The 24,958-nt window shown below is 43.9% G+C and overlaps 1 protein-coding gene and 2 long non-coding RNA genes across 7 annotated transcripts; 2 read left to right on the top strand and 1 right to left on the bottom strand.

Annotated features, from left to right (window-relative positions):
* Window positions 1-28: 28 nt before the first annotated feature.
* On the top strand, window positions 29-3,809 carry LOC308482524. The gene is made up of 2 exons (XR_013989310.1): window positions 29-244; window positions 1,240-3,809. It is a non-coding gene; the product is annotated as an uncharacterized lncRNA (long non-coding RNA).
* A 1,300-nt stretch (window positions 3,810-5,109) lies between these two features.
* Window positions 5,110-24,769, bottom strand: DCDC2B (doublecortin domain containing 2B). 5 transcript variants are annotated; one of them, XM_081015659.1, is made up of 11 exons: window positions 24,332-24,769; window positions 14,395-14,452; window positions 12,286-12,362; window positions 11,539-11,670; window positions 10,307-10,453; window positions 9,832-9,871; window positions 9,164-9,232; window positions 7,468-7,645; window positions 6,367-6,470; window positions 5,828-5,906; window positions 5,110-5,386 (listed from the first exon to the last, which is right to left on the bottom strand). In XM_081015659.1, exons 1-10 carry the CDS (start codon window positions 24,607-24,609, stop codon window positions 5,835-5,837), a joined length of 1,155 nt encoding a protein of 384 aa, XP_080871785.1. In that variant the 5' UTR covers window positions 24,610-24,769; the 3' UTR covers window positions 5,110-5,386; window positions 5,828-5,834. The 5 variants fall into 5 exon arrangements, with proteins under 5 accessions (XP_080871785.1, XP_080871784.1, XP_080871786.1 ...); XM_081015658.1 differs by having other exon boundaries at window positions 5,110-5,383; window positions 24,332-24,768; XM_081015660.1 differs by having other exon boundaries at window positions 5,844-5,906; window positions 24,332-24,768.
* LOC308482525 lies at window positions 7,625-10,300 on the top strand. The gene is made up of 3 exons (XR_013989311.1): window positions 7,625-7,757; window positions 9,097-9,266; window positions 10,171-10,300. It is a non-coding gene; the product is annotated as an uncharacterized lncRNA (long non-coding RNA).
* Window positions 24,770-24,958: the final 189 nt, after the last annotated feature.

The following is a 24,958-nucleotide window of genomic DNA, read 5'->3' as shown; positions in this document are numbered from 1 at the left end:
CCCCGCCCACTGCCCGCAGACAAGTCTCTTCTGCTGCTCGCGGCCGCTGTTGGCGAACTCTCGCGAGGCTTGTTCGCAAGGCATCGCGCATGCGCCTCTGTGCCGCGCCATTTTGGAACTGGCTGGCAGACTAGAGCGAGGCGGCCTTGTGGGCGCGGCGGGGGAGAAACGGCGGCAAAGAGGAGCGTTCAAAATCCGGGATCCCGACTGGAGCTGCTGTGCTTTGCTGGAACTTGGCTGGCAGGTGAGAGTCGCGGCGGCGACAACGCTTCCTCCTTCTCCCTCCGCACCGCCGACCGGCCTGAGGGAAGAGGAGGCGAAGGAAACAGTGCTTGCGTGTGGGGGGCGGGGCCCCTCCGTCCTTCCCCCGTCTCCTTTCTTCTTCCAAGGGAAAAAAATTATGGGACTGAAGTTCCGTTGGGGTCCAGCTTGGTCGAGGGGCGGCAGTTGGAGGCGGATTGCGAGGGAGGGAGAGTGTAGATAGGGAACCTGGGGCGGGGGGTGGGGAGTCGTACCCGACTTTACCTGGCTATGAAATGGGAGGGGAGCATAGCTGTCAACTTTCAGATTCGAAAATAAGGGATCAGCAGCCTCACCTGTCCCGGGGACAGTCTACGGGATATCTAACAATCCGGGATAGCAGCGGGAAACAGCGCTGGAATAAGGGAATTTCCCGCAAAAAAGGGAAGGTTGACAGCTATGGAGGGGAGATGGAGGGCAGGAAACGCGCGCACACTCCTGCAGGTTAGGCGCTGAGATCCACGGGCGCTTTTCCTCCTCCGCCCCCTCTCTCTTTCCTCGGGTCCCGGATCCGAGCTCGCCACCTCTGGTGGTTTGCAGCGCCGTCCTGTTGCGTGTTTACTCGGAAGTAAGCCACACGGTGCGTAACGGGGACTTTTCCCAAGTAACTCTTATGCCTTGGGGTTGCAACTGCAACTCCTCCTTTCACCGAGGACTGCCTTCTCTTCGGCTAGTTGGGCCAAGGAGCGTGCTTGTTGACAGTTTTAATTCCTCCGGTTTCCTTCGCGCCTGCCTCCCATGATAGTATCGCCGTTTCACCCTGCAGTAAGACATTCTCACCTCCCCTTTTTGCTGCCGATTTTAGCGTATGCTTCCAGCGCAATCGGTGTGGATTTCGTTGCATGTTATTATTTTAAGGCTTCCTTGTTCACAAGTACATGGTGTTCACGTCTGGAGAAAGGAACACTGATTGCAATGTGTCTTGTCTCTTCTTCCCAGCCTGGCCTTCTAGGTGATCTGGATTCTGAACATGAGGCCTGGATGTTTTGCAACCTGTTGCCTCACTTGTGGGGGACAAAAGGTAGCTGGATGTTGACCTGCAGAGTCTGCTTCGGTTGAAAGGGAAAACGTTGACTAAAAAGCGAATTGAGATTAAAACCAGCTCAGTCACTTTTCCACTTCAAACACTTCTGAAGTCTGCAGAACCCACCTCATGAACTTTTGAAATTCCCCTTAAATTCAGGATAACACCTTGGACTAATATTTTCCCACATGGAAAGGATAATTGTATAAACTTCTTAAGTTCTGCATACTACTTTCAAGAGCTGTTTTTGCTTTCTGGTTCAAACATTTCAGGCAAAACTGAGATTTAGTGCTTCTACACAACAAAATGCCGAAAAGAAAATGTAAATTTTCTGTTGGGCTACAGAAGAAGTATACCTGTTTTAGAAGAGGTAGAGATGATTTTGAAGGTGAATGCATGATATGTAAACCGGGTACATTTGTCTCTGTGGCAAATAAAGGAGGACGTGACCTGCAATCACACGTGGAGTCCGAAAAACACAAAAAAGCAATTCGAGGCGAAGCTTCCTCAGCACAATTAACAGACTTTTTCATAAAACCGTGCAGCAAATTAGAAGATGAAGTAACCGCAGCTGAAGGAACTTTTGCTTTTCACACTGTTAAGCACCACAACAGTTATAACGTGATGGCGTGCACATCAGGCCTACTGAAGACGACATTCCCAGATTCCAATATCACAAGGAAGTTTTCAAGTGCAAAAACCAAGACAGAAGCAATTGTAAATTCTGTCTTGGCACCCGATTGTTTGGAAAATGTTTTGAAAAGCATTGAAGAAAATGACGTATGTTATTGTGGAGTTTCTACTGATGGGAGTAACCATGGTTCAGTAAAGGTGTTTCCAATAGTTATTCAGTATTTTGACTGGAAAAGTGGTGGTTTGCAGTCCAAAATAATTGAAATGCGAAGCCAACCCAATGAGACTGCAGATACAATCTTGTCATACGTGAAGGAAACTCTTGAAAGTAAAGGACTGCTAAAGAAATGCATAGCATTCATAGGTGACAACTGCAACACAATGTTTGGAGGGATACGATGGGATTCAGAAGGAAGAAATGTGTTCGCAAAGTTGAACAATGAGCTAGATAACAAAACTTTAATTGGTGTGGGATGTCCAGGACACATTTTGAATAATTGTGTTCATCAGGCAGCAGAAACTTTGGACATTGATGTTGAGAGCATCATTTTCAAGATATACCAGTACTTTCATATCTATACAGTCCGAACGGAGCAGTTAAAGGAGTACTGTGAATTTGTAGATACTGAATACAAAAAGCTGCTATCTCATAGCAAGACAAGGTGGTTGTCATTATTTCCAGGCATCAATAGACTCATTCGCGTGTTTCCAGCTGTCAAGGCATTTTTTCTCTCGCAGAATAATCCACCAACAGTGTTAAAAAGGTTTTTTGAACACGCGTTTAGTGAGGTTTATTTATTGCACTTGCAGTCTCTCATGAGTATGTTTCACTCATATATTTTAGAACTCGAAAGGGAAAATAATTCAGTTGTAGAGGTTCTGAAAGTTCTGCTTTGCGTTCAGAATGTGCTCAATGAACATAAAAGCAACAACTTTATGTCCCTCAAAGTTAAGAGCCTTCTAGAAGAAAAGCGTAAGGAGGGTCTTGGTGCAGAGTGTAACAAATTCTATGCAGAAGTAAATAGCTTATATGACAGCTGCATAGAATATCTGGGAAAATGGATGGAGTGCATGAAAGAGTTTTCATGCTTCATGTGGATGTCTCTTAGTGAGTCACTTGAGTGGGATAAGGTAGAACTTTCCATAAAATTTCTCCTGGACAGGGATGTGTCCATAGATGATGTGAAATGCTTTGATCAATTCTGCAACCTCAAGAAGTTTGTGGATCAATACAAAGGTGATGATAGGTTCATTAATCTTCAGGCACACCAGAAGTGGACCAAGTACTTTGAGACTTCCCAAAACATGTGCCACTCAGAACTTTTGAAGATTGCACAGTTTTTTTTTGCTGTTGCATCACATGATAATGCAAATATGGAACACATTTTCTCTTTGATGCAGAGTTGGTGGAGCAAAGAAAGAGGCCACTTATCCTTGGAATCGCTGCGGAGTATATTGCTAGTACAATATAATTATAAGCACTTTACTTGCAAGGAATTTCATGCTTATCTCTTAAGCAATAAGCAGTTGTTGAATAAGATAAGATCTACAGAGAAATATGCTTGGGCGAGACAACATCAGAAAGAAGAACAAAGTGCATTTGAAAGTGACATACCATGAGGTAATTAAAAGTAGAAGTTAGCAAATGTGTCCTCTTTTTTGTTCTTCAAAATATGGCAACCTTAGTCTGGAACTGAGAGGGGTGTTATGCACTGTTGACACTAAATAAATGTTTTGTACTGACAGTATATGGTGAATGCTAATGTATAAGTTTGCTTGAAGACAGAGATGCATTATTAAACAGTCTGTCTCCCCACACTGCCTCATATTTAAATCAAGCCTTGCAATTATGTATTTGTGCCCCATCTCTCAGCCTTAGTTCCCAAGGCAGTTTACAGTGACATTTAAAAATCCATCCAAGAAATGAAAGGGCCCCTGAGCAAATGAATGGGGAAGGCACAGGAGGGTGACACAGCCAAGAGGAGCCTTGGGGCAGAGCAGCAGTCCCCTAGGATTGCTATCAGCCAGATAAGTCACTAAAGTGTAGTGCCAGTTCCCTCCCTTCAAAACATATTAGTATTAAAAGCTGAAAAGCTATAGGAGAGCCAATATACTCGCACGCACCCTCCACTGGTGTAGACCATCTAGCAGGACCATCAAGACATTTTCAATCCCAAATCTGGGTCAGAATCAATTTTATAGCAAATGTGGTTATAGTATGAACAAGAATTGAGAAAAAATTATTTTAAGACACAGTTTGCCAGTCTGACTTGCACTGCCACAATGATGTCTCCCAGCCCACATAGAGCCCCTGAACTCCTGGCTTACTGCCCCCTTGATCATGAGATGATGAGGTTCCTTACCACGTTCTCCCTTGAAAAGTACTTAGAACTGAAGGAGGCAGTTGGACACCCGTTTCCCGCACGATGTGCTCTCAAGGCTCAGATTAATTCTACTGGACCCAACTTTTGCACAAATCCCTTGGAAAAGTGAAGTGAGTGCATGCACACTTTCTCTTGCACACCCCTGGTTGATGTTAACTGTCGTGGTTACAGGTAGGTAGCTGTGTTGGTCTGCCGTAGTCGAAACAAAAAAAAATTTCCTTACAGTAGCACCTTAGAGACCAACTAAGTTATTGGTATGAGCTTTCGTGTGCATGCACACTTCTTGAGATACACTGAAACAGAAGTCTCCAGACCCTTATATATAGTGAGAGGGTGGGGAGGGGTATTACTCAGAAGGGTGGTGGGAATTGCAGTCGTTAACAGTCGTCAACAGGTTTACCACACCTATCAGCTAATCACCCATTCCCACCACCCTTCTGAGTAATACCCCTCCCCACCCTCTCACTATATATAAGGGTCTGGTGACTTCTGTTTCAGTGTATCTCAAGAAGTGTGCATGCACATGAAAGCTCATACCAATAACAAACTTAGTTGGTCTCTACTGGAAGGAATTTTTTTATTTTGTTAACTGACCTGTTTACCCATTTCCATATTTGTGTGTGTGTCACTGTATTAAACTAGCAAGTATCAGTTGTCTCACATACACAGTCCCATTGAGGTCTGCGCCCCTTTCCGCCTCCTGGATCCCACCACCACAGCCCACCTCTGTGATGTGATCCTCAGATGTACATTCCAAAGTAGAGAGCATTCCAATGCTACATCTTTATTGTAAGAACATCCATAAGATAAGCATTTGAGTCGAAGATTGCACAAAACCAGCATGTGGTTGTTTAAGGATCTCACACACACGCATAACTAGGAAAAGCCTTGCTGGGTCTTTGTGTTACCACAGTCTTTTCTCAGGTGAAACAAAGTTTCTTCAAGCCGGATGGAAAGGAGGCTTTCTTGTCACTTCTTCCTGTGAGTCACCAGCAGAACACTGAATTGTGTGGGCCTTCTGTAGTTTGTCAGTATTCTCAACCTACTTGATGCATAAAGAATTAGAAATTAAAAAACAAGGCTAGTGCTGTCTCCAAAAAATATTGAAATAAGCATCTAGAGGGCTTTGGAAGGAAGGTTGAACTGGGGTGCAACTGCTGGAGTAGGAGGGCTGTAGGAAGAGAACAGGGATGGGGGACTTGTGGTGTCCCAGGTGTTGCTGGACTACAACTCCCATCATCCCTGTCCATTGGGCCATGCTGCCTGCAGGGGACAATGAGACTTGGGAGTCCTGCAAGATGTGGAGGGCCACTGATGTACCCCACCCCTGTCTTAGAAAAAGGTAACACGTGCAAGAATAAATGGTATTTTGTGCTCAAGTGATTAACCACCTTTTCTAAGGTGAAGGGGTTAAACTATGGATACGTTTTTTTCCGTGAAAGGTGCTGCAGACAATATGCACATTTCTATGAGACAGCTACTTTACCTTCTGGCTACTTTACCTTCCTGTGTTGCAAAGCTTCACTTTTGGGCACAACTTCCTCTTCTACAGTCTCTGCAGCTTTCTGGAAAAAGGGGGAGATAAAATTGAAGAGGCCCAAGAGGATTCACAACACACACAGCTGGAGAAGTGCTTTGTTGCTCCATACAGCAGTAAGTCCCAGTGAAGAAAATGGGACTTGCTTCTGTGTAGAGGGCTGTACAGTAAGTTGGACACAGCCACAAAGCCAGCTGCTTTTTAGAATCATGGCCACAATTGGAATGTAAAATTTAACAACAGGCTCCTTGTGTGAGGATGGAGATCTAAAAAAGCTTTCAGCTTTCGAGTCAATGTAAAGGCAAAGAGACTCCAACCCAATATTCAGAGTTCTCCATAACTCCTCCCCTAGACACATTTTGAGAGTGAATTCTTCCTGCTGAAGTTTCGTCACCCACTGGGATTCTTTGCGGTGGTGAGAGTTTCCATTCATAAAATCAATCCAGAAGATGTTGACCTAAAGAGAGGCCCACATAACCCCCTAATACCTGGTCAAGAGGCAATTCCACCTGCGTGTTTTCATCATCTCTGATTTCCTGGGCATTCTGTATCTCTTCCCTTACACCTTTTATTTTGTAAACACTTCCTTCATCTGTCGGAAAATAAAACATTTTGAGAAAACATTCTTTTGTATCCTGGGGCATCCTTGCCAGAGGAAATGGGATTGCGAAGGCAGCCTACCCAAATGGCCTGCAAGTCTGAAGTCTTCTTCACTTTGGGGGAATCCTATGACCTTTCCCCTTAAAATTAGGAGCACCCTTTCATTTCACCCAAGAGGTAATTCTGAATAACACAGCTACGTCATATTCCAGAGAAGTTTTCAACATCTCTCACACATGATGGATGGGATTCACTATGCCAAAACACAGTTCTTGCCACCAGCTAAGGACAAATTCATGGAAGACAGGAAGACGGAACCTTCAGGGGGCACAGCCTAAATTTAAATCAAGCTGGCTCAACCCGAGACCTTCCACAACCTTCACAGCACACACACCGGTCATACTACATGCGGTTGGGCTTTATGTGAATTCTACCATCTTTATTACTGCTGTATTAAGGATACTACAATCCATATTAAACCAACCATTAAAGACATTTGGTTGGCCTGAATGAATACACTGCCCCTCATAGGGATTTGAGTTTTGTTTTTTAATGACCAATGAGGCTATCTTTGTGTTATGTGCAACATTCATTCATTTATAACATTTGTACTCTGCTCTTCAGCCCAAAAGGCTCCCAGAGTGGCTTACATGCAATCAAAACAAGACAGGCTTATCATCTAAAAATTCACACAACACGCAAGGGAAAAGGAACAGGGAGGGGAGAGGAAAATGAAAAACTCAGGCACTACACAGCTGTTCCTATATTGAGCAGCTGGCACAGTTCAGGGGCAGGTGGGGCCTGATGGAAATGATCCTCCAGCAAAGCTGCTTACATTAGCCCTGTTGCTTCGCATCTCTCCCCCTGAGGCAGCCTGAGAGAATGGCTGCCCCCAGGATGACAGTTGAGGGGAGGGAGAGGAGGAGGTCTGGAGGGGCTGGCTTAGCTGACAGAGATTCCAAGCAAGAAAACCTCCTTTTCCTTTTTACCTTGGTCAGAATTCTGGTTTGAGTTCCTCCTGATACGCCTGGCCTGGCCTGGCTTTGCGTGGAAGATGGAGTCTGCCTCCTTGCGCAGGTGCTTCCTGCCTTTCCGCGTCACCGCGGAAAGATTCTGGCTGCTCTCCTTCTGCACAATCCCTGTGGACTGCACTCTCCGAAGGTTCAGCTGCAAGTGTGAGACAATTTTATCATTCTCAGGAGAAATTTATTTCTAGGAGTGGTGCCTTATTTGAGCTGGGAGCTCCACCATCTCCACATTTATGAGTGCTGATGCTCAGGTCAGGTGTTTCTTCACAATCGCACAAGTTGCCATGGCTGCCACTTGTGAGCTCCTACACTCACATTCCACTGCTGACACAACTAGGATCTTTCCACCCAAAAAAGAAAGCTAGTGTGGTGTAGTTGTTAGAGTGTGGGACTAGGACCCAGGAGACTAGGGCTCAAATCCCCACTCGGCCACTGGGTAACCTTGAGCCAGTCATAGCTTCCCAGGCTAACCTACCTCCTAGAGTTGTGAGGATAACAGTGGGGAAGAGAACCATGTGTGCTACCTTGTCACTTTTGAGCTGGCCATCAGGTTTGAGGGAGAAACCGCACAATGATTGCTAAGGTGGAAGACACACCACAGGATGACTTTTCCCACTCCATATTCTCATGCTGAAGCAAACTTGGGGAAAGGGTCCCCACAAAATAAAATGGCAGACTTGGGTAGCCAGAGAACAAGTGCTTTCAGCACATCCATCATTTGTCATCACTCTCTAGCTCTAGAGGGTGGACTCGATGGCAACCTCATGGAGATTTCTCCACTTTGAAAACACACCATCTCAAATTGGGGTGTGCAGTCTTCCTGGCCCAGTGGGCCTGATCACCTTCTGTTCCCACCCTCACAGGGTCATTACGATGCTAGCTGCTTGGGGGCTGCAGCAAGAGGAGCTTGGGCAGGCCTATGCTTGGCAAAGCTGCATTCTGGAGGGATTGGCTGTGCAATCATGGGTTGAGTTCACCTGCTGATGGGCAGTGGGCCAGTCCTGTTAACTACAGGAACCATGATCAAGTGCCCCACAGGGAATTTGGTCATGCAGATGATCTACCTACGTCTATACCTGATGTTACATTTGCAGAGCTAAGCAGGATTCAGTATGGTTTAAAACTGGATGAAAGACCATGTGTTGAGATTCCTACATTGCAGGGGACTGGACTATAACACCTTTGGGGTACCTTCCGACTCTGCAGTTCTATGAATCTATTATTCTACATGACATCAGCTTTGGGGAAGATGGGTGTGGTTTGGGGAAAACAGTCCCACAGGCCAAACTGGAACCCACAGGGCCAAATCTGGCCTGAAGTCTGGAGCTTGCTCACCCCTATCTTAAATGGTTCAAACATTTATGTCCCAAATTGCATATCAAGAGCCACCATTTGCTTTTCTTGGGGGGCAGATAGAAGTATTTAATGATGGAAGGAAGAGATACATACAATAAAAAATGTTTTTAAAAATATGACATCAATGAATTTTTAAGGCTGCACAAACCTTAGGGGTCTTTGTTAAGTTCTTTGCAGTAATATTATTTGTGCACTTGTACTGATGACCATGTAATCACAAGCTCCCTTTTTCAGTCAACACGAAAGAGAAGCGTGAGGAGAAGCCCCCATTTCCCCAGAGCTGCTGTTTGTGTTTCTCTACCTGTTGTGGCGGTTCAAGGAGTGCTGAGTCACTGGACCCCTCTAGCGGAGCCAGGTGGAGCTTAGCTAACTGGAAAAAAAGAAGATATAAAATTCCCACCAGGGTGCGAATAAATCAAATTTATTGTTAACTTAACCCAAGGCTGCTTCATTTTAAAAAGACAGGCAGACCCAGAAGGCTGGAATTCCGAGTAGAGGAACCAAAGCCTATCTCTACATTTCAATTGGGTTTTGAGCCATGGCAATGGAAAGGACAGACTTTTGTGACACAACATCAGGAAATGCTATGCACTGAGATTTAGCAATGTGAGATTTTAGCTTCCCTGGGATCTCTTTTACTTAATGAAATGGGTGTGGACCAGCTCAATACATCACACAGGGAAGCAAGCGTTTTGCAGAAATCACACTATTTTTGAAGAATCTAACATCTCTTTGGGTACTACCCGATGGTCACTGGAAACCCTTTTTTAAAAAATGGATTTTTCCCAGAAAGGGAAAATCTAGAATAAAATATTTTTTCTCATAAAATATCTGAGAAAAAGCATGGGCTGCCCATTCTGCATGAGCACCACCAAACCCACCATATGACACACTGACCCATTTGGAAGTCTTGTCCCCACCCTTCCCCCTTCAACCAGAAGAATCCCTGGGGAGGTCAGCAAAACTTACCCCTCGATTGTGGCTCATTCGTCTGCTATTTGAGTGGTCCCTGTAATCATAGAAGCAGGAAATTCACTGCGGCCCACACCCAGATAAGTTTGGTTAGGGAAAGAGGGTCTGGACAGGTAAGATTTATTTTAAAATAATAATTCTTATAGTTCTAAAAAGTTGCCGTTGGTACGTTGTTATATCTGCTATCGTGTTGTTTTACTATGTAATTAGGACATTGTTTTTGCACTGTTTGATTTTGAAATGCATTCCTGTTTCCTTGGTTGTAAGAGCATTATTTGTTTTGTAGAAAAGTGGCCTACAAATACGATTATGAATGATTTTTATTTTGCTTTAAAGGGCTATGTTTGGAACAAGAGGGACAGAACAAGTTTTAGCAGCATGAACAAGGAGTGGGGAGGGGCTGGTGTTTACAGACTTGTAGCCATCTAAGGAGTGGCACTTGAACTGGCCCTCAGTGACTTTAGCCACCTACCGAATTGGCTGGTGTGTTATCTTTGGGGGCACTAGCAATTCGAAGTAGGGCAGGTCTTTGTACTTCTCCAGGCCCACCGCCACGTAGTAGTTGCCGCTCACCAGATCTTCACCAGTGGAGACGGCATCGCCATTGAGCTTGCAGAGCCTGGCCAGAGACAGAAAAGCGAGTATCTATTAACAGGCAGGGAAATCTAAACTGGGAATGAGATTGAGGATGGAGAGAAAGTTCTATATTTGAATGGAGAAGGACCATAGCTCGGTGCAGCACCTGCTTCGCATGCAAAAAACAACCTTTCCATGGGAGAGAACCCTGGAAAGCCAGTGCCAGCCAGTGTGGGCAATACTGAGCTAGATGTGTTAATGGTCTGCCTCGGTATAAAGTAGTTTCTGAAACTTCACTATAAATCTGAAGTGAAACTAGCAAACCAAAATGCTTACAAAGTCTTGAGAATGAACTTTGCGCCTTTCTGCATTACTGTAAAATAATAATAATGAATTGGTATTCTATTCAAACATTAAACCTACAGCACAAAACAATGTGGGTTTAAATCTCACTGTCTTCCCTTGGGAACTGTGTTGACAGCTTGGGACTTTGAGTAGAATTGCCAAATTACAGTTCCCTGAATTCCTTGGGAGGAAAACCATGACAGTGATGCCAATATAAAACAGAGTGCAGCTCTCGTCCTACAGACCACGTGGTTGCTTGTTACCCCCAGTCAACAAACCTTGTTGCACATATTCCTAGGAATGGGCACTTTCAGAAGAAGAATCTAGCAATGCCAATTATTTTTATCTATTTATGGCATTTATACCCCACCTCTCCTTCAAGCTCAAGGCGGGATTCTTCCCCATTTTATCCTTATAACAACCCTGTGAGGTGGGTTGGGCAGAGAGTGACTGGCCGAAGGCCACCCAATGAGCTTCATGACTGAGTAGGGGTTTGAACCTTGGTCTCCCAGGTCATCATCCAATGCTCTAACCACCACACCTTTGGAAAGGCAGCCCCATACTGAAAACATATCATCCCAGCTGGTTTTTCTACTTATAAACTACTTTAAAGTCTATTTTGGCATTAAACAGCATATAAATAGCCAGTGTTCCAGAATTCAATAAATCCCACATAGAGGTGCCTCCTAGGAGACAAAAACATTCGGGTCCATTTTCCAAAGAATCTCGTTGCTGGAAAGCGAAAGGCAGGCAAAAGGGATGGAGCTTGTTCAAAGTACTCACCTTCTAACAGCCCCAGTCCGCAGGTTCGCCTTGATTGACAAGATGGACAGGACGGCACTCCACTCCTGCAGGGTGCTCTTGTTGAGGATCAGGCGGAAGGGGGGGCTTAGCAGGTCCCCGTTGCGGAAAACACTTCAACAGAGAAGCAAAGGGACAGGCTGCATGGGGCATGATTTCCATAGTCACCTGTATGTGTAAGCTCTCCATTCCTTTGGGAAGGGGCGTGGCTCTGTGGAATGGTTGCATATGGAAGGTCCCAATTGAAACCCCAGTGGCACCTGGTAGGGCTGGGAGAGAACCTGGCCTGAAACTTTGGAGAACCACTGCCAGTCACTGTAGACAATGCTGATCAAGATGAACCAGTGTATGAATGGTATACACTGATGGTATACAATGACGACCACCAAATCCACCCACTACATACAAGACACTTAATGCCACTGTTGCTTCAGGAACCTCCAAGCCGCCTTGCACCCAACAGGTACTTAATTCAGATTTATACACTTTTGCTAACCACACACCAGCTAAAAGCAGCACGAAGCCCTTGTGCCAAGACGTTTACCCCTATAACAGTCAAGAAACATGGCTTGAATCAGGCCTGGAGTGAGGGATGGGGCATGTTCTGCCTTCAGACCCTTTCCTAATAATCCCTGCACTCCCCCCACCACCACTGTCCAAAGAACATTTGTTTTAGTTCTCTACTGCTCCAAAGGGGAAATTGTCAGAAGCAGCCAGGGAGTCACTCACTGTATAATGCAGGGCAAGTTTGCCTGCTTCCTCCACTGTGTCGAAACAGGCATCTTCTGGGGAATAACTGGGTAGCTCTGAAGACCAGAAACACCAAAATTGTTATTGACAACAAGAGATCTCCAGCCGTGCTCTTGGTGCTCTGCAGATAAGCATAAACAGAAAAGAGAGACCAACAGGGGTCTGACCCAGCAACCTTACAATCTGATTTTTGGAAGACCAGAAGAGGGGAGGGAGGACCAAGTCTGACAAGCGATGGACATGGGGTGACTCAGAAGACAAGAGGCAGCCCTGGAAAGCCTGACCGGTTTATGCATTCTAGAGTTCAAACTCAGAATTTGAAACCAGACAGCCAACAACAGGTTAAATGGGCTGCTGCCCTCCCCGCTAAGCCCAGAACTATGGCACACAGCACACAGCAGTGAGTCATTGTGGCCTTGGCAGGCCTGTTCCTAAGAGGCACCGCTAAGACAAGGTCTTTCTGTTGTCACCAACACAGAAAGAAGCCTCCTTCACAATGGCTTGCTGAGTGCACATCCTGCTGCTACGGTGACTAAAGCTTTACTGTATATACACACAGCTCATTTGGTAGAGCATGAAACTCTTGATCTCAGGGTCATGGGTTTGAGCCCCAAGTTGGGCAAAAGATTCCTGCATTAAAGGGGGTTGGACTAGATGACCCACGTGGTTCGCTTCCAACTCTTACAATTGTATGATTAAAATAAAAAAAATCCTTCCAGTAGCACCTTTAAGACCAACTAAGTTAGTTCTTGGTATGAGCTTTCGTGTGCAAGCACACTTCTTCAGTGTTAATGGTTTCAGAACTCACAGAGTTAAAGAGTTCTGGTGACGTCTCTTTCCTGAGGCGTGGTTAGAAACACTTAAGGGAGTGGTTTGACTCTGAGTGTTTCAGTCTGCCTCTGGGACGCTATGCGAGAGGGAGAATGTGTCAGTTCTCGCCAGGTCTGAATTTATGCTGTTAAACTTCATGATTAAAGGCAAGGGAAGATAAGGACTGCCTTGTGTCTGTTCTGAATTATTACACACGTGCTGCAATTTGCTTCTCACCGCTGTGTACGCTCTGCTACCGGCAAGAGAGAGAGGCAGGAAGGATCGATTGATCGGCACGGACAGCAGCGATTCTGCGCAAGGAGGAAGTGTGCCAGGCTCCATGTTTAGCCTCTGTTTACACTCTTGTCCGGCATAACCCAAGATTCAGATACACGTGTATCTGAAGAAGTGTGCTTGCACACGAAAGCTCATACCAAGAACTAACTTAGTTGGTCTTAAAGGTGCTACTGGAAGGATTTTTTTTATTTTGACTATGGCAGACCAACACGGCTACCTATCTGTAATTGTATGATTTTTAGTCTTGTAAGGTGGATGGGGCTAACTCAAGGGGTTCCACTCAGCCTGAGGAAGATTCAGACCTTCCTCCGCAGATTTACTCTTCAGAGGTTAACCTATATAATTCATATCACCATCTTCAATGAGTGGACCATTCTGTACCCCGCCGCTGCTTGCCTTTCGACCTAAGTAGAATCACAACAGTGATAGATAGTTCAAGGTCTTGTTGTTATATTTAAGAGAAAAATCGGTGGGTGGATAACTTACTTGCATCAGCTACCAGGCATTGCAATTTGTGTACAAACACACGCATTATTATTATTATTATTATTATTATTATTATTATTATTATTTGTACCTCCACCCATCTGACCAGTTGCCCCAGCCTTTCTGGGTGGCTTCCAACAAATATAAAAGCATAATAAAACACCAAACATTTAAAATCACTTAAAGCTGCTTTCTACTGAGCCTAAAAACACGGAAACAGAGGCAGTTCAGAGCCCTCTTGAAGGTTTGCTTCACTGCATTGCAGGCTTCTCAGAGACTGGACTATATTGGAGTGGGTGGGCCAAGCAGAGAGAGTAACTTTTCCAGACTGTAAGCCTGAAGGCAAAGCTTATTCTTTTGCTTCCACAGTGCCTAATGTGCCAATAAATATAAGGGTTTTTTTGGTGAAAACCGCTTTAAACTGCTCATCCTTTAAAGCAGCATCAGCTGCTTACAAACAGCTGAGGCCTTTCTCTGCCCCACTCTGGAACTCACCTGCACTCTGTCTTTCTTCTGGTTCCCATTGAGCTGCTTCATTCCAGGGTTTAGATAGCTGTCAAAGCAATGACGGAAGAAAATGAACAGGGTGAGCAAGCAGAGGTCAAATCCCAGCTCACGTCTGACTCACTGATTGGGTCTAAGTCTACTGTTGCAAAGGCTCACTCTCCCCTGCTATGGATTGGACATGTAATTTGGCTTTACAGCTTCTTGTTTGGTGGAATTAATGTCCCCTGACAAAACCAATGTGATCTTTATAAACAGCAACATTTGGGTGATTAATTAAAAAAACTAGTTGGATCTGCAACAAAGTGCTGCAGTATAGCGGGGGTGCCCTCCAGGACTTGCAGGGGTGAGCAAGTAAGCAAGCACCAGCAGCACCATGGCCATTGCTGCTGCTGCTTTATTGCCAGTGTTCGAAATTAGCCAGGAGCCAGGCGTATTTTGAACCTGACTATCGGCCACTTGCGAACAAATGAAGATGCCAGGGAACCAGAATGGCGCCTGACATCTCCATCATGCCTGGGGATCATCGGATCTTGATTGTTTTCACACACTAATATCACATCCTGTAGAATTCTATCCATTATATTTTATCTGCACAATCGGAACAAATTTCTAGAACCAATTTTTTTTTCTGTGCAGCTTGAGCAGGAGTGGTGAACAACGTTAATTGTTGTACAAACCTAAAGTTACGGTGTTCCCTTGAATCCCGCCACTCTCCCCTCTTTGTCTGGAGGCGACCAGACAAAGCCAGAGACACTATGGTTTACAAAAGCCAGAGACTACCCCCAACTTCGTACTGTAACAGCCCTCCAAAATGCAAACTGCCAAACAGCTGCCTCTGTCTCACACCCACCTTTCTCTTCTGCTAACATCCCTGTCAACAACCATTAAAATCCCCCAATGCTCTTGAGGAGCAAATAAAGACTAGGGTCCTAATCCAGTCTCTAATATATGATTATGACTACTTCTACAAATTACGTATACACTTTTTGGCCCAAAGGCCCCCAAAGTGGGAAACAACATGTTAAAACAAAATATTTTTTTAAAACAAATATTTATAAACTTCCCACTCCCATAAAATATATTAAGGCAATGTACAACAATGCGCAGAACCCACCCACCAACCCACCCACCCGTAAAGTGCCGCAAAACAGTACAAAACAATCATAAAAAAGACTGGCTCGTCTTTTTAAAAATTTAAACAACTGACCAGGCCTGTCGACATAAAGAGGTCTTCAAGAAACATCAGAAAGTAAAAAGCAAGGGATGCCCTCCTCTGGTTAATGTCAGTGATCAAGCTGGGGTCCTTATCTCATGGAGTACAAGAAATGCTACCATCAAATCAGCAAGCAAAGGCAGCCAAATCACAAGAGGAAAAGCTTCCCCAAGCAAGATTGCTTACAGGTGACTTCACCCACACAGCGCCTAGAAGACTGAGCAGACAAGAAGAACCACTTCTCTAAAAAAATGAAACACTTCTAGAAATATTTATTAATATTAATTAATAAAATGCCCCCCATTATTTCTAGCAAAATATAGCCCCTCAATAGAAGCCTCATTAGACTTGTGTGCCCTATCCCTCCGAAACCTCAGCCATGATCTCCAAAGTCAAAAGCACTTGCAGAAAGGTTCTAGTTCTCTCCTAATAATAATCATAATTATTCACCTCAGTCACTCTCCACAAGTCTCAGGCAAAGGGCTGAGTCACCTCTTCTCTCTGGGACCCTCCAAAAGCCACTAGACTTTGGACACACACACATAACCCCCCCCCCTCCGGTTTTTGGCCATGTTGGCTGGGGCCAATGGGAGCTGTAGTCCAAAGCATCTGAAGGGCACCAGGTTGAGGAAGGCTGCACTAAACATTGACCACCAGACACACCGCTCCTTAAAGCAGCCTTTGTTGCCTGCCAGAAGATTGACTGTATTCCCAGCGGACTGTGGGATAAGAGGCACTGAAATTCAGACTGTTCCGTTACCTTGCACATCAGCTTTGTATGTCAGGAGCCCACGCATACACAATACTTGCTGAGGATAATGCCTGTGATGTTTGTGGGCTGACATCACAGACTTGCTGCTGTCACAATCCAGGAGGGCAGCCTTCCTAGGACACAACAGCCCATTGTGGGGCTTCCTGTATGGGTACGGGAATCCCAAATGGGAAGGGTGTTGCTGTGGCACTCAGGTCTTCCTTGTGCGCTTCCCAGAGGGCCAGAGTAAGAACAGGATGAGAGACCCTCCAAGTGCCCCTATTTTCCAGGGATAGTCCTGGATTTACAGAAGCCGTTCCAGTTTCTGATTTGATCCCAGAATGTCCTGCTTTTCCTCTTTTCATCAGAGAAATGTGGGAGGAGATGCAGTTACGCGACCCCTGAGCCAAGGAGATAAGTAATTACAACCTTTAAAGTGGGGTTGCTATATTCCCAAAAGTGAAAATCCAGACAAAGTTGTTGACCAAAAAACAAGTAAGGCTTGGGGCCTTGGGGCGGATTTTTTTAAAGCATTTTTATTTTAAAAATCATCCCAGTTGCCCAGCCGCCATTTTGACAATCTGATTCCCAGGCGTGTCCAGGAAAACCCAGACATATGGCAGCAATACTTTAGAAGACATCTGAAGGCAGCCCTGAATAGGGAAGTTTTTTAATGATTAATATTTTATTATGGTTTTTATATACATTGGAAGCCACCCAGAGTTTTTTTTTTTTTTTTTGTAAGAATTTTTATTGGTTTTACAGAATAATTTTAAACAATACAAACAAATAAAAAAAGACATACAAACATGTAAAATTTCATAACCTTTTTTTCATGTCCCTCTCTTCTCGGACTCCCCCAAACCTCCCCTTCCTACATCCCAATTTCCAAAATTTATTTCAGCAAATTCTAATTAATTTTATCAAATATATTTTTTCTTATTCTTTTCTTCAACTTAATCTTATGTCACTGTAATCTCCTTTTCTTTCTCCAAACCTCGACATTTTAACATTCCTCAATTTTATAATAGTTCTTAAGGTAAATTTTAAATTTCTTCCAATCTTCTTCCGCCGTCTCTTTCCCCTGCTCACGGATTCTGCCAGTCATCTCAGCCAGTGTCATATAGTCTATTACCTTCATCTGCCACTCTTCCAAGGTGGGTAATTCTTCTGTCTTCCAATACTTTGCGATGAGTATTCTTGCTGCTGTCGTAGCATACATAAAGAAATTTCTATCTTTCTTTGACACCAATTGGCCGACAATGCCCAAGAGAAAGGCCTCTGGTTTCTTAGGAAAAGTACATTTAAGTACCTTTTTCATTTCATTATATATCATTTCCCAGAAAGCCTTAATCTTCGGGCACGTCCACCAAAGATGATAAAAAGTACCTTCCGTTTCTTTACACTTCCAACACTTATTATCAGGCAAATGATAAATTTTTGCTAGCTTGACTGGGGTCATGTACCACCTATAGATCATTTTCATAATATTTTCCTTTAAGGCATTACATGCCGTAAATTTTATACCAGTGTTCCACAACCATTCCCAGTCAGCAAACATAATGTTATGACCAATGTCCTGTGCCCACTTAATCATAGCTGATTTAACTATTTCATCTTGTGTATTCCATTTCAGCAGCAGATTATACATTTTTGACAAATTCTTAGTATTGGATTCTAACAGTTCAATTTCTAATTTTGATTTCTCCACCTGGAATCCAATTTTCCTGTCTTGTTTATGTACCTCCATTATTTGATAATAATGGAGCCAATCTCGAACCTTGGGTTTCAATTTCTCATAGCTCTGTAACTTCAATTTATCTCCATCTTGTTCCAAAATTTCCCAATACTTTAGCCATTCAGCTTCCATATTAAGCTTTTTCAGCGCTGTAGCCTCTAAAGGTGACAACCATCTAGGGGTTTTACTTTCCAACAAATCTTTATATCTTATCCAAACGTTATATAATGCTTTCCTGACAATATGGTTTTTAAAGGCCCTATGCACCTTAATTTTATCATACCATAGATATGCATGCCAACCAAATGTATTATTAAAACCTTCTAAGTCCAAGATATCTGTATTCTCGAGGAGCATCCATTCTTTCAGCCAGCAAAATGCTGCTGCTTCATAATACAGTTTTAAGTCCGGCAGGGCAAACCCCCCTCTTTCTTTTGCATCCGTCAGTATTTTAAATTTTATTCTGGGCTTTTTGCCCTGCCAGACAAATTTCGAGATATCCTTCTGCCACCTCTTGAAACAATCTATCTTGTCCAGAATTTGTAATGTTTGGAACAAAAATAACATTCTAGGCAAAACATTCATCTTAATAGCTGCAATTCGGCCTAACATTGACAATCTCAAATTTGACCATATTTCTAGATCTTTTTTAATTTCCGACCAACATTTTTCATAATTGTCTTTATACAAGTTCGAATTCTTAGATGTCAAATAGACCCCTAGGTATTTCACCTTCTTTACCACTGTCAAACCTGTTTCATTCTGGAACTTCTCCCTTTCCATGACTGTCAAATTTTTTTCCAAAACTTTAGTCTTTTGTTTATTCAATTTAAATCCGGCCACCTGACCAAATTCTTGAATTAGCTCCAACACCCTTTTTGTACTAGTGTCTGGCTCTTGTAAAGTAAGTACTAAATCATCTGCAAAGGCCCTTAACTTGTAATGTTTGGCTCCGACCTGTACACCTTTAACCTGCTGGTCATCTCTAATCATATTAAGCAACACCTCCAGAACAGAAATAAAAAGTAAAGGGGAAATTGGGCACCCCTGTCGTGTCCCTTTTTCTATTTTAAATTCTTCAGTTATCACATTATTTACAATCAACTTAGCCTTTTGTTCAGCGTATATGGCACCCATACCATTCTCAAATCCTTGGCCTACCCCCATCCCATGAAGATTCTTTTTCATAAAACTCCAAGAAATATTGTCAAAGGCTTTCTCCGCGTCCACAAAGATCAGAACTGCTTTAGTGTTTATATTCACCTCTAATAATTCCAGAATGTCTATTATGTTCCTCACATTATCTGATAAATGCCTTTTTGGGAGAAAGCCTGCTTGGTCCTTATGAATCTTCTCCATCAACACTCTTTTCAATCTTTTTGCCAGAATGTCTGCAAAAATTTTATAATCCACATTAAGTAATGATATTGGGCGGTAGTTCTTAAGTTGAGTCTTTTCAGTCTCTGTCTTTGGTATGAGTGTAATATACGCTTCTTTCCACGATTCTGGTGCCCTTTTCCCCTCCAAGATCTCATTACAGACTTCCTTTAATGGTTGTACCAACCACTCCTTCAAAGCTTTATAGTATCTGGAAGTCAGTCCATCTGGTCCTGGAGATTTGCCCAGTTGCATATTTTGAATGGCACTCTCTATCTCTTGATCTGTTATTCTCTGGTTTAGATCCACCTTACTTTGGTAGGAGATTTTTTGTAGTCCATACTTTTTAAGGAATTCGTCTATATCTTCTTCCTTCTGCGGTCCTTGTGAATATAGCTTTTTAAAATAACTCAAAAAACAGTTTCTTATCTCGTTAGGTTTAGAAATATTCTTTCCATCGACTTCTAGACTTGTAACTGTATTTAGTTTCTGTCTTTTCTTCAGTTGCCAAGCCAGAAGCTTACCACATTTATCTGCTGATTCAAAAGTCTTTTGTCTCATTTGTTTTATCTTCCATTCAATCTCTTGATTCATCAATTCCATATATTGTGTCTGGTATAACTTAATCTCTCTCAGAATCTCCTGGGACTTTGGTTTTGATCTCAATTTCTTCTCTCCTTCTTTTATCTTTTCCAAGATCTTATCCTTCTTCTCATTTTGCTTTCTCTTTTTTACTGAATTTTGTTGAATTAAAAATCCTCGCATCACTGCTTTGCTTGCGTCCCATATCACTCTTTTTTCTACATCAGTTTTTAGATTTATTTCAAAATAGTCCTTTAAAGTTTTTTGGGCCTTTCTATGGATCTCCTCGTCTCGAAATAGGTTGTCATTCATCCTCCATCTGAATTGACCAGTTACTGTAAATTTCATCTCCATCTTCACGGCGTTATGGTCGGAGCAAGTCTTTGGACAGATTTCCACTTTCTTAATCTTTGGAGCCAACCCACTAGTAATCCAAATTTGATCGATTCTGGTCCAGGTCATCATTGCTTCAGAGAAGAAGGTTCCCTCTCTCTCGAGAGGGTTCCTTGTTCTCCATATATCAATCAAGTCCATATTTTCAGTCATTTCAAAGAAAGTCTTTGGTAGTCTCCCATCTCTGGTAATTACCTGTCTTTGTGCTTTATCCATATTTGTAGATACCACTCCGTTCATATCTCCCATCATAATTAATTTGTAATCCAAATAGTCCAACAATGTCTCATGCAGCTTCTTAAAAAATTCTGACTTCCCTTCATTAGGTGCATAGATCCCTAGTATCAAAAATTTTTCACCTTGAATTTGCACTTCAATTGCCAAATATCTTCCTTGTTCATCTTTAAATATAAACTTTGGGGAAAATTTTTCTTTTGCATAGATTACCACTCCTCTTTTCTTAACTTTATCCGATGAAATAAATTCTTGGCCTAATCTCTTATTGACGAGTAATTTCCTATGCAATCTTGTTATATGAGTTTCCTGTAAACAAATTATGTCCAACTGCTCTTTTTTCAATAAATGGAATATGTTTTTCCTCCTTCGCGGAAGATTGAGTCCATTACAATTCCAGCTTAGAAGTTGCAGGGCCATCCTGAAGCTATTTACCTCCTGTCGCTCCGAGTAGTTGTTCTTCTTCTGTCGGTGATTTCAGTCCAAACGTCAGGTTTAAAATGTCTGTTGCGTCTTTCGTTTCTGATGTTATTTCCTCTCCGACTGTTCCTTTCAGAAGGTCTTCCCTGTAGTGATTTAAAAATTGATCTCGATCTTCTACTGATCTTATCCTTATTTTCCTACCTTTGAATTTGAAAGATAGGCCTTGCGGGAATTCCCACCTGAAAGGTACTTCGTTCTTCTTCAGCAATCCGACCAATTCTTTATAGTATGTTCTTGCGTCTAGAATTTCCTTTGGGATATCTTTAAAGATCTCCACAAAAGACTTTTCAATCTCGAGTGTTCTTTGAAAATGCAGGCTCAATATTTTTTCTCTTTCCTCTCTTGATCTTAATGTTATTAGGCAATCCCTTGGCTTCTTCCTGCCTTGTGCTCTTCCCAGTCTAAAAGCAGTGACTATTTTAATTTCTTCCTTCTCTAACTCCTGTTGCCAAAAATCAGAAAATTCTTTAGAAAGGAAGTTCGCCAAGTTGTCTCCTTCACTTTCAGGCACCGCTCGTAGTCTTAAGTTTCTACTTCTCCTCTCCAGTTCAAGCATAGACAGGGCCAATGTATGATCTTCTAGCTTTTTGCAAACTGGTACAATTTTTTCCTGTGTAGCATCCGCCGAGACTTTAGCCTCATCAGCAGAGACTTTGGCTTCTTCTGCGATTTTACGTATATTAGCAGAGTCCTCTAATATTTTATTAATAGATTCTGTATTAGATGTCACCCTTTTCCCTAATTCATTCACACTTTGTGTATTCTGATCAAGTTTGATTGAGAGTTCTGTCAATTTTCTACTATTTTCCGCCCCCTGCTTTGTCAAAGATTCCAAAGACTCATTTATTTTAACCAAAGCTTGTGTTACAGGATCTGATGACATTGTTGTTCTTGTCTGACCAGTTGCAGCTGGTGCCACTGGGATGCCTGGGACTGAAATTCTTCGCTGTGAAGATTTTGTTTTGTATTGTCTCCCAGACCTGGTTGTTGTCTCTTCTGATGCACCACTCATGCCTAGCCAAGGTCACTCTCGCAGCTGTTAGTTGTTTTTCAAGGGAAATTTCCACTGCCTTAATAGTTACAGCCCAATTTGCAACAGTTATCAAAGTGTCCTCTAGGGGAACAAAGTTTCCAAAGCTACACAAAATGTCTTACAGTCCAAAATTCCCCTGAGGTTTCCCAATAGTCAATTGTAACAGTTCTTATATTTTCAGAGTTCAACAAACCAGTAATTTAATGTCTCTCCTGAGCTGAGTAGTTTGAAACAATGTAATAATCTAAGTGACAGCTCACTGACAGTTCTCTCTCTCCAGGTTCCTTTGCCCCGGCAGTCCGTTTCAGGGGTATTTGACACAGCGATAAAAAGTTTTAAAATCTTTTTCTGGCAGGTTCTAATTCCAAATTCCTCCCCCTTTTGCTCCTGCCTACCAAAAGGGGGAAAATTCACAGTTTATGTCTGGTTCTCTTCACTCTTTGCGATCTCTCAATGGTTGCAGCTTTTAATCCTTCTTTGCTTTATCCTTATGCAGTCCGGGAAAGGCTGACTTCCTTACTTTAACCAATCCCGTTTTCAGCCAAATTTCAAAAAGATAATTGTAAATCCCAATTAAGTCAGTCTTACTCACTGGTTTTACTTTGTAATCCAATTTTCAGGAAGGAATCGGCGCTCTCCGGCTATGGCGATGCGGCTTCGCTTTACAAGCTGGGTAGCGGCTCTCAGCACCGCTTCTCCCCCCGCTGCCGTTCCGGAGCCTTTAAAAAGGCTCCCTTGCGATTTCGGGGGGGCGCGATGGTGCCCACCGAGCCTCCTTGTTCACAGGCTTCCGCGCCTGTAATTTTTGAGGGTCCCCGCTTCGCCGTAGCGACAGGACCCGAACTTGTAAAGCAGACCCCCTCCGGAGCTCGGAGGGAAATCCGCCATTAACCGATGGCGCCGACCGGAAGTGTCTGGAAGCCACCCAGAGTGGCTGGGGCAACCCAATCAGATGGGTGGGGTATTACTACTGCTACTACTACTGAATAGGACATCCCTATTTTCATCAGAGAAATGTTGGGGAGTAAGGGGTGATGGGCTAGATTGCCACTGGCCTGATCCAGCAGGTGGGCTCTACTTATGCTCTTAACTTCCACTCATGCCATCAGGACTCATGTAGGAGATCCTGCCGCAAGGAGGCCTTCGGGTGGCAACACAAAAACGGGGCTTTTCTGCAGTGGCTCCGTTTGTGGAATGCTCTCCCCAGAGAGGTTCAGTTGGTGCCTTCATTATACACTTAGGTGTCCAGAGAAAATGTTCCTCTTCAACCAGGCCTTGGGCGGAATGACATCTGATGCCCTTTTAAATGTGTGGTGGGAGGGGGGATTATTGGGTTGTCTTTGTTCTTACGCTTATTATGTATTTTGTGTGTGTTTTTATATGAGAATTTTACGATGTGAACTGCCCTGACATCTACGGGTATAGGGCAGCATGGAAATTTAATAAATAAACAAATACCACGTGCCAGCAGAGGGAGCTCTCTGAGGGAGTTTTCTTATAAGACGACTTGCCAGACACAACGAGATTCAGTGTCTATTTCTAGGCACCTCCCGAACATATCCCTAAAACGCTCACAGCCATGAGGCGGCTGTACGTGAAAACAAAAACATTGGATAGGATCAGGGACAGCATACAGGAGAAAGGGTTAACTCTGTTTGGCAGGGTCTTTCAGGTTTAAATGACCTCCCCCTGCCCCCAGTCCTGTTATTTGCTCAACAGGAGAAAACGTGCACATTGAACCAGCACGTTTCCCTACAGAGCTAACTGCAGCTTAGGAGGACAATTTTTATCTAGGGAAATGGTGCAGGACAGCTGGGTTGAAAGCCTAAATCCCCTGTACGCAGTGCCCCCCCCCCCCATACACCAGCAGCTACTTTCAAATAAAAATCTGGCATCCTGCAGTGCCCCAGGTGAGAAGACACCCTCATTTTTGGTAGGAAATCAATGCCCTCATACCTGACTTCATCCCTCCCTGCCAGTCAACATAGCTAACAGGTTCAGAGTCAGTGGAGCTGATTTTCTGCAGAGAGCCTGGGATTATTTGGGGTTGGGGAGGGGGGCAGGTATTCTGCTGCCATTGGTAGGGCAGGCAGCACAGCCAGCCTCCAAGTGCCTACTCACTCCAGTCTCTTGAATCTCTCAAAGCCTCCTGCAACATACTGGCACCCATTCTGCAGCTCGCCCAGGTCGGAGACCCGATGACCGTGCCGGGGGGTGTAGATGCTTCTGATGGCCGTGGGGGCGTGGATTGTGCTGGTCACCTCATTCAAAAAGGCCTCAAAGGTCAGGAACCGCCGGTGGCTCACCACGAACTTCCTGCCGTGGAAGAAGGGGTCCCCGTTGCGATACACCATCACGTTCTTGGCCACAGGGGCCACTGCCACTGTCCCTGAGCTCATGTCCCTCTGGCCTGTAGGTACCAGCAGGTTGCTTATCTTGCAAATCCCCTTGGCCAAAGTTGGAAAGCGGAGCAATGGGGGCGGGGGGCAATCCTAGTGAGCTCCCACCTTCCAGTCTGAGCAGGGCCTCTTTGCCAAGGTCTGTTCTGAGAGAGCAAGGCTTGCCGTTTCCATAGCTGCCAGCTCAGCAGGGGAGGAGGAAATATCCTTGTCAGGCCAGGAAGCTGAGCCACATCAAGAGCAAGAGGGAGGGAGGAAGCGAGTGAGTCACTTTTGGCTTGCCATGGACACCGATCCTCCCTTGAACAACATTCACAGTCCAGGTTCCTTCCTTTGACTTCAGAACCTA

Source organism: Podarcis pityusensis (genome assembly GCF_964106645.2).
Source record: "Podarcis pityusensis genome assembly, chromosome: 8".
In the NCBI taxonomy this organism is placed as follows: Eukaryota; Metazoa; Chordata; class Lepidosauria; order Squamata; family Lacertidae; genus Podarcis; species Podarcis pityusensis.
This window is presented reverse-complemented; position numbering and strand designations above follow the sequence as displayed.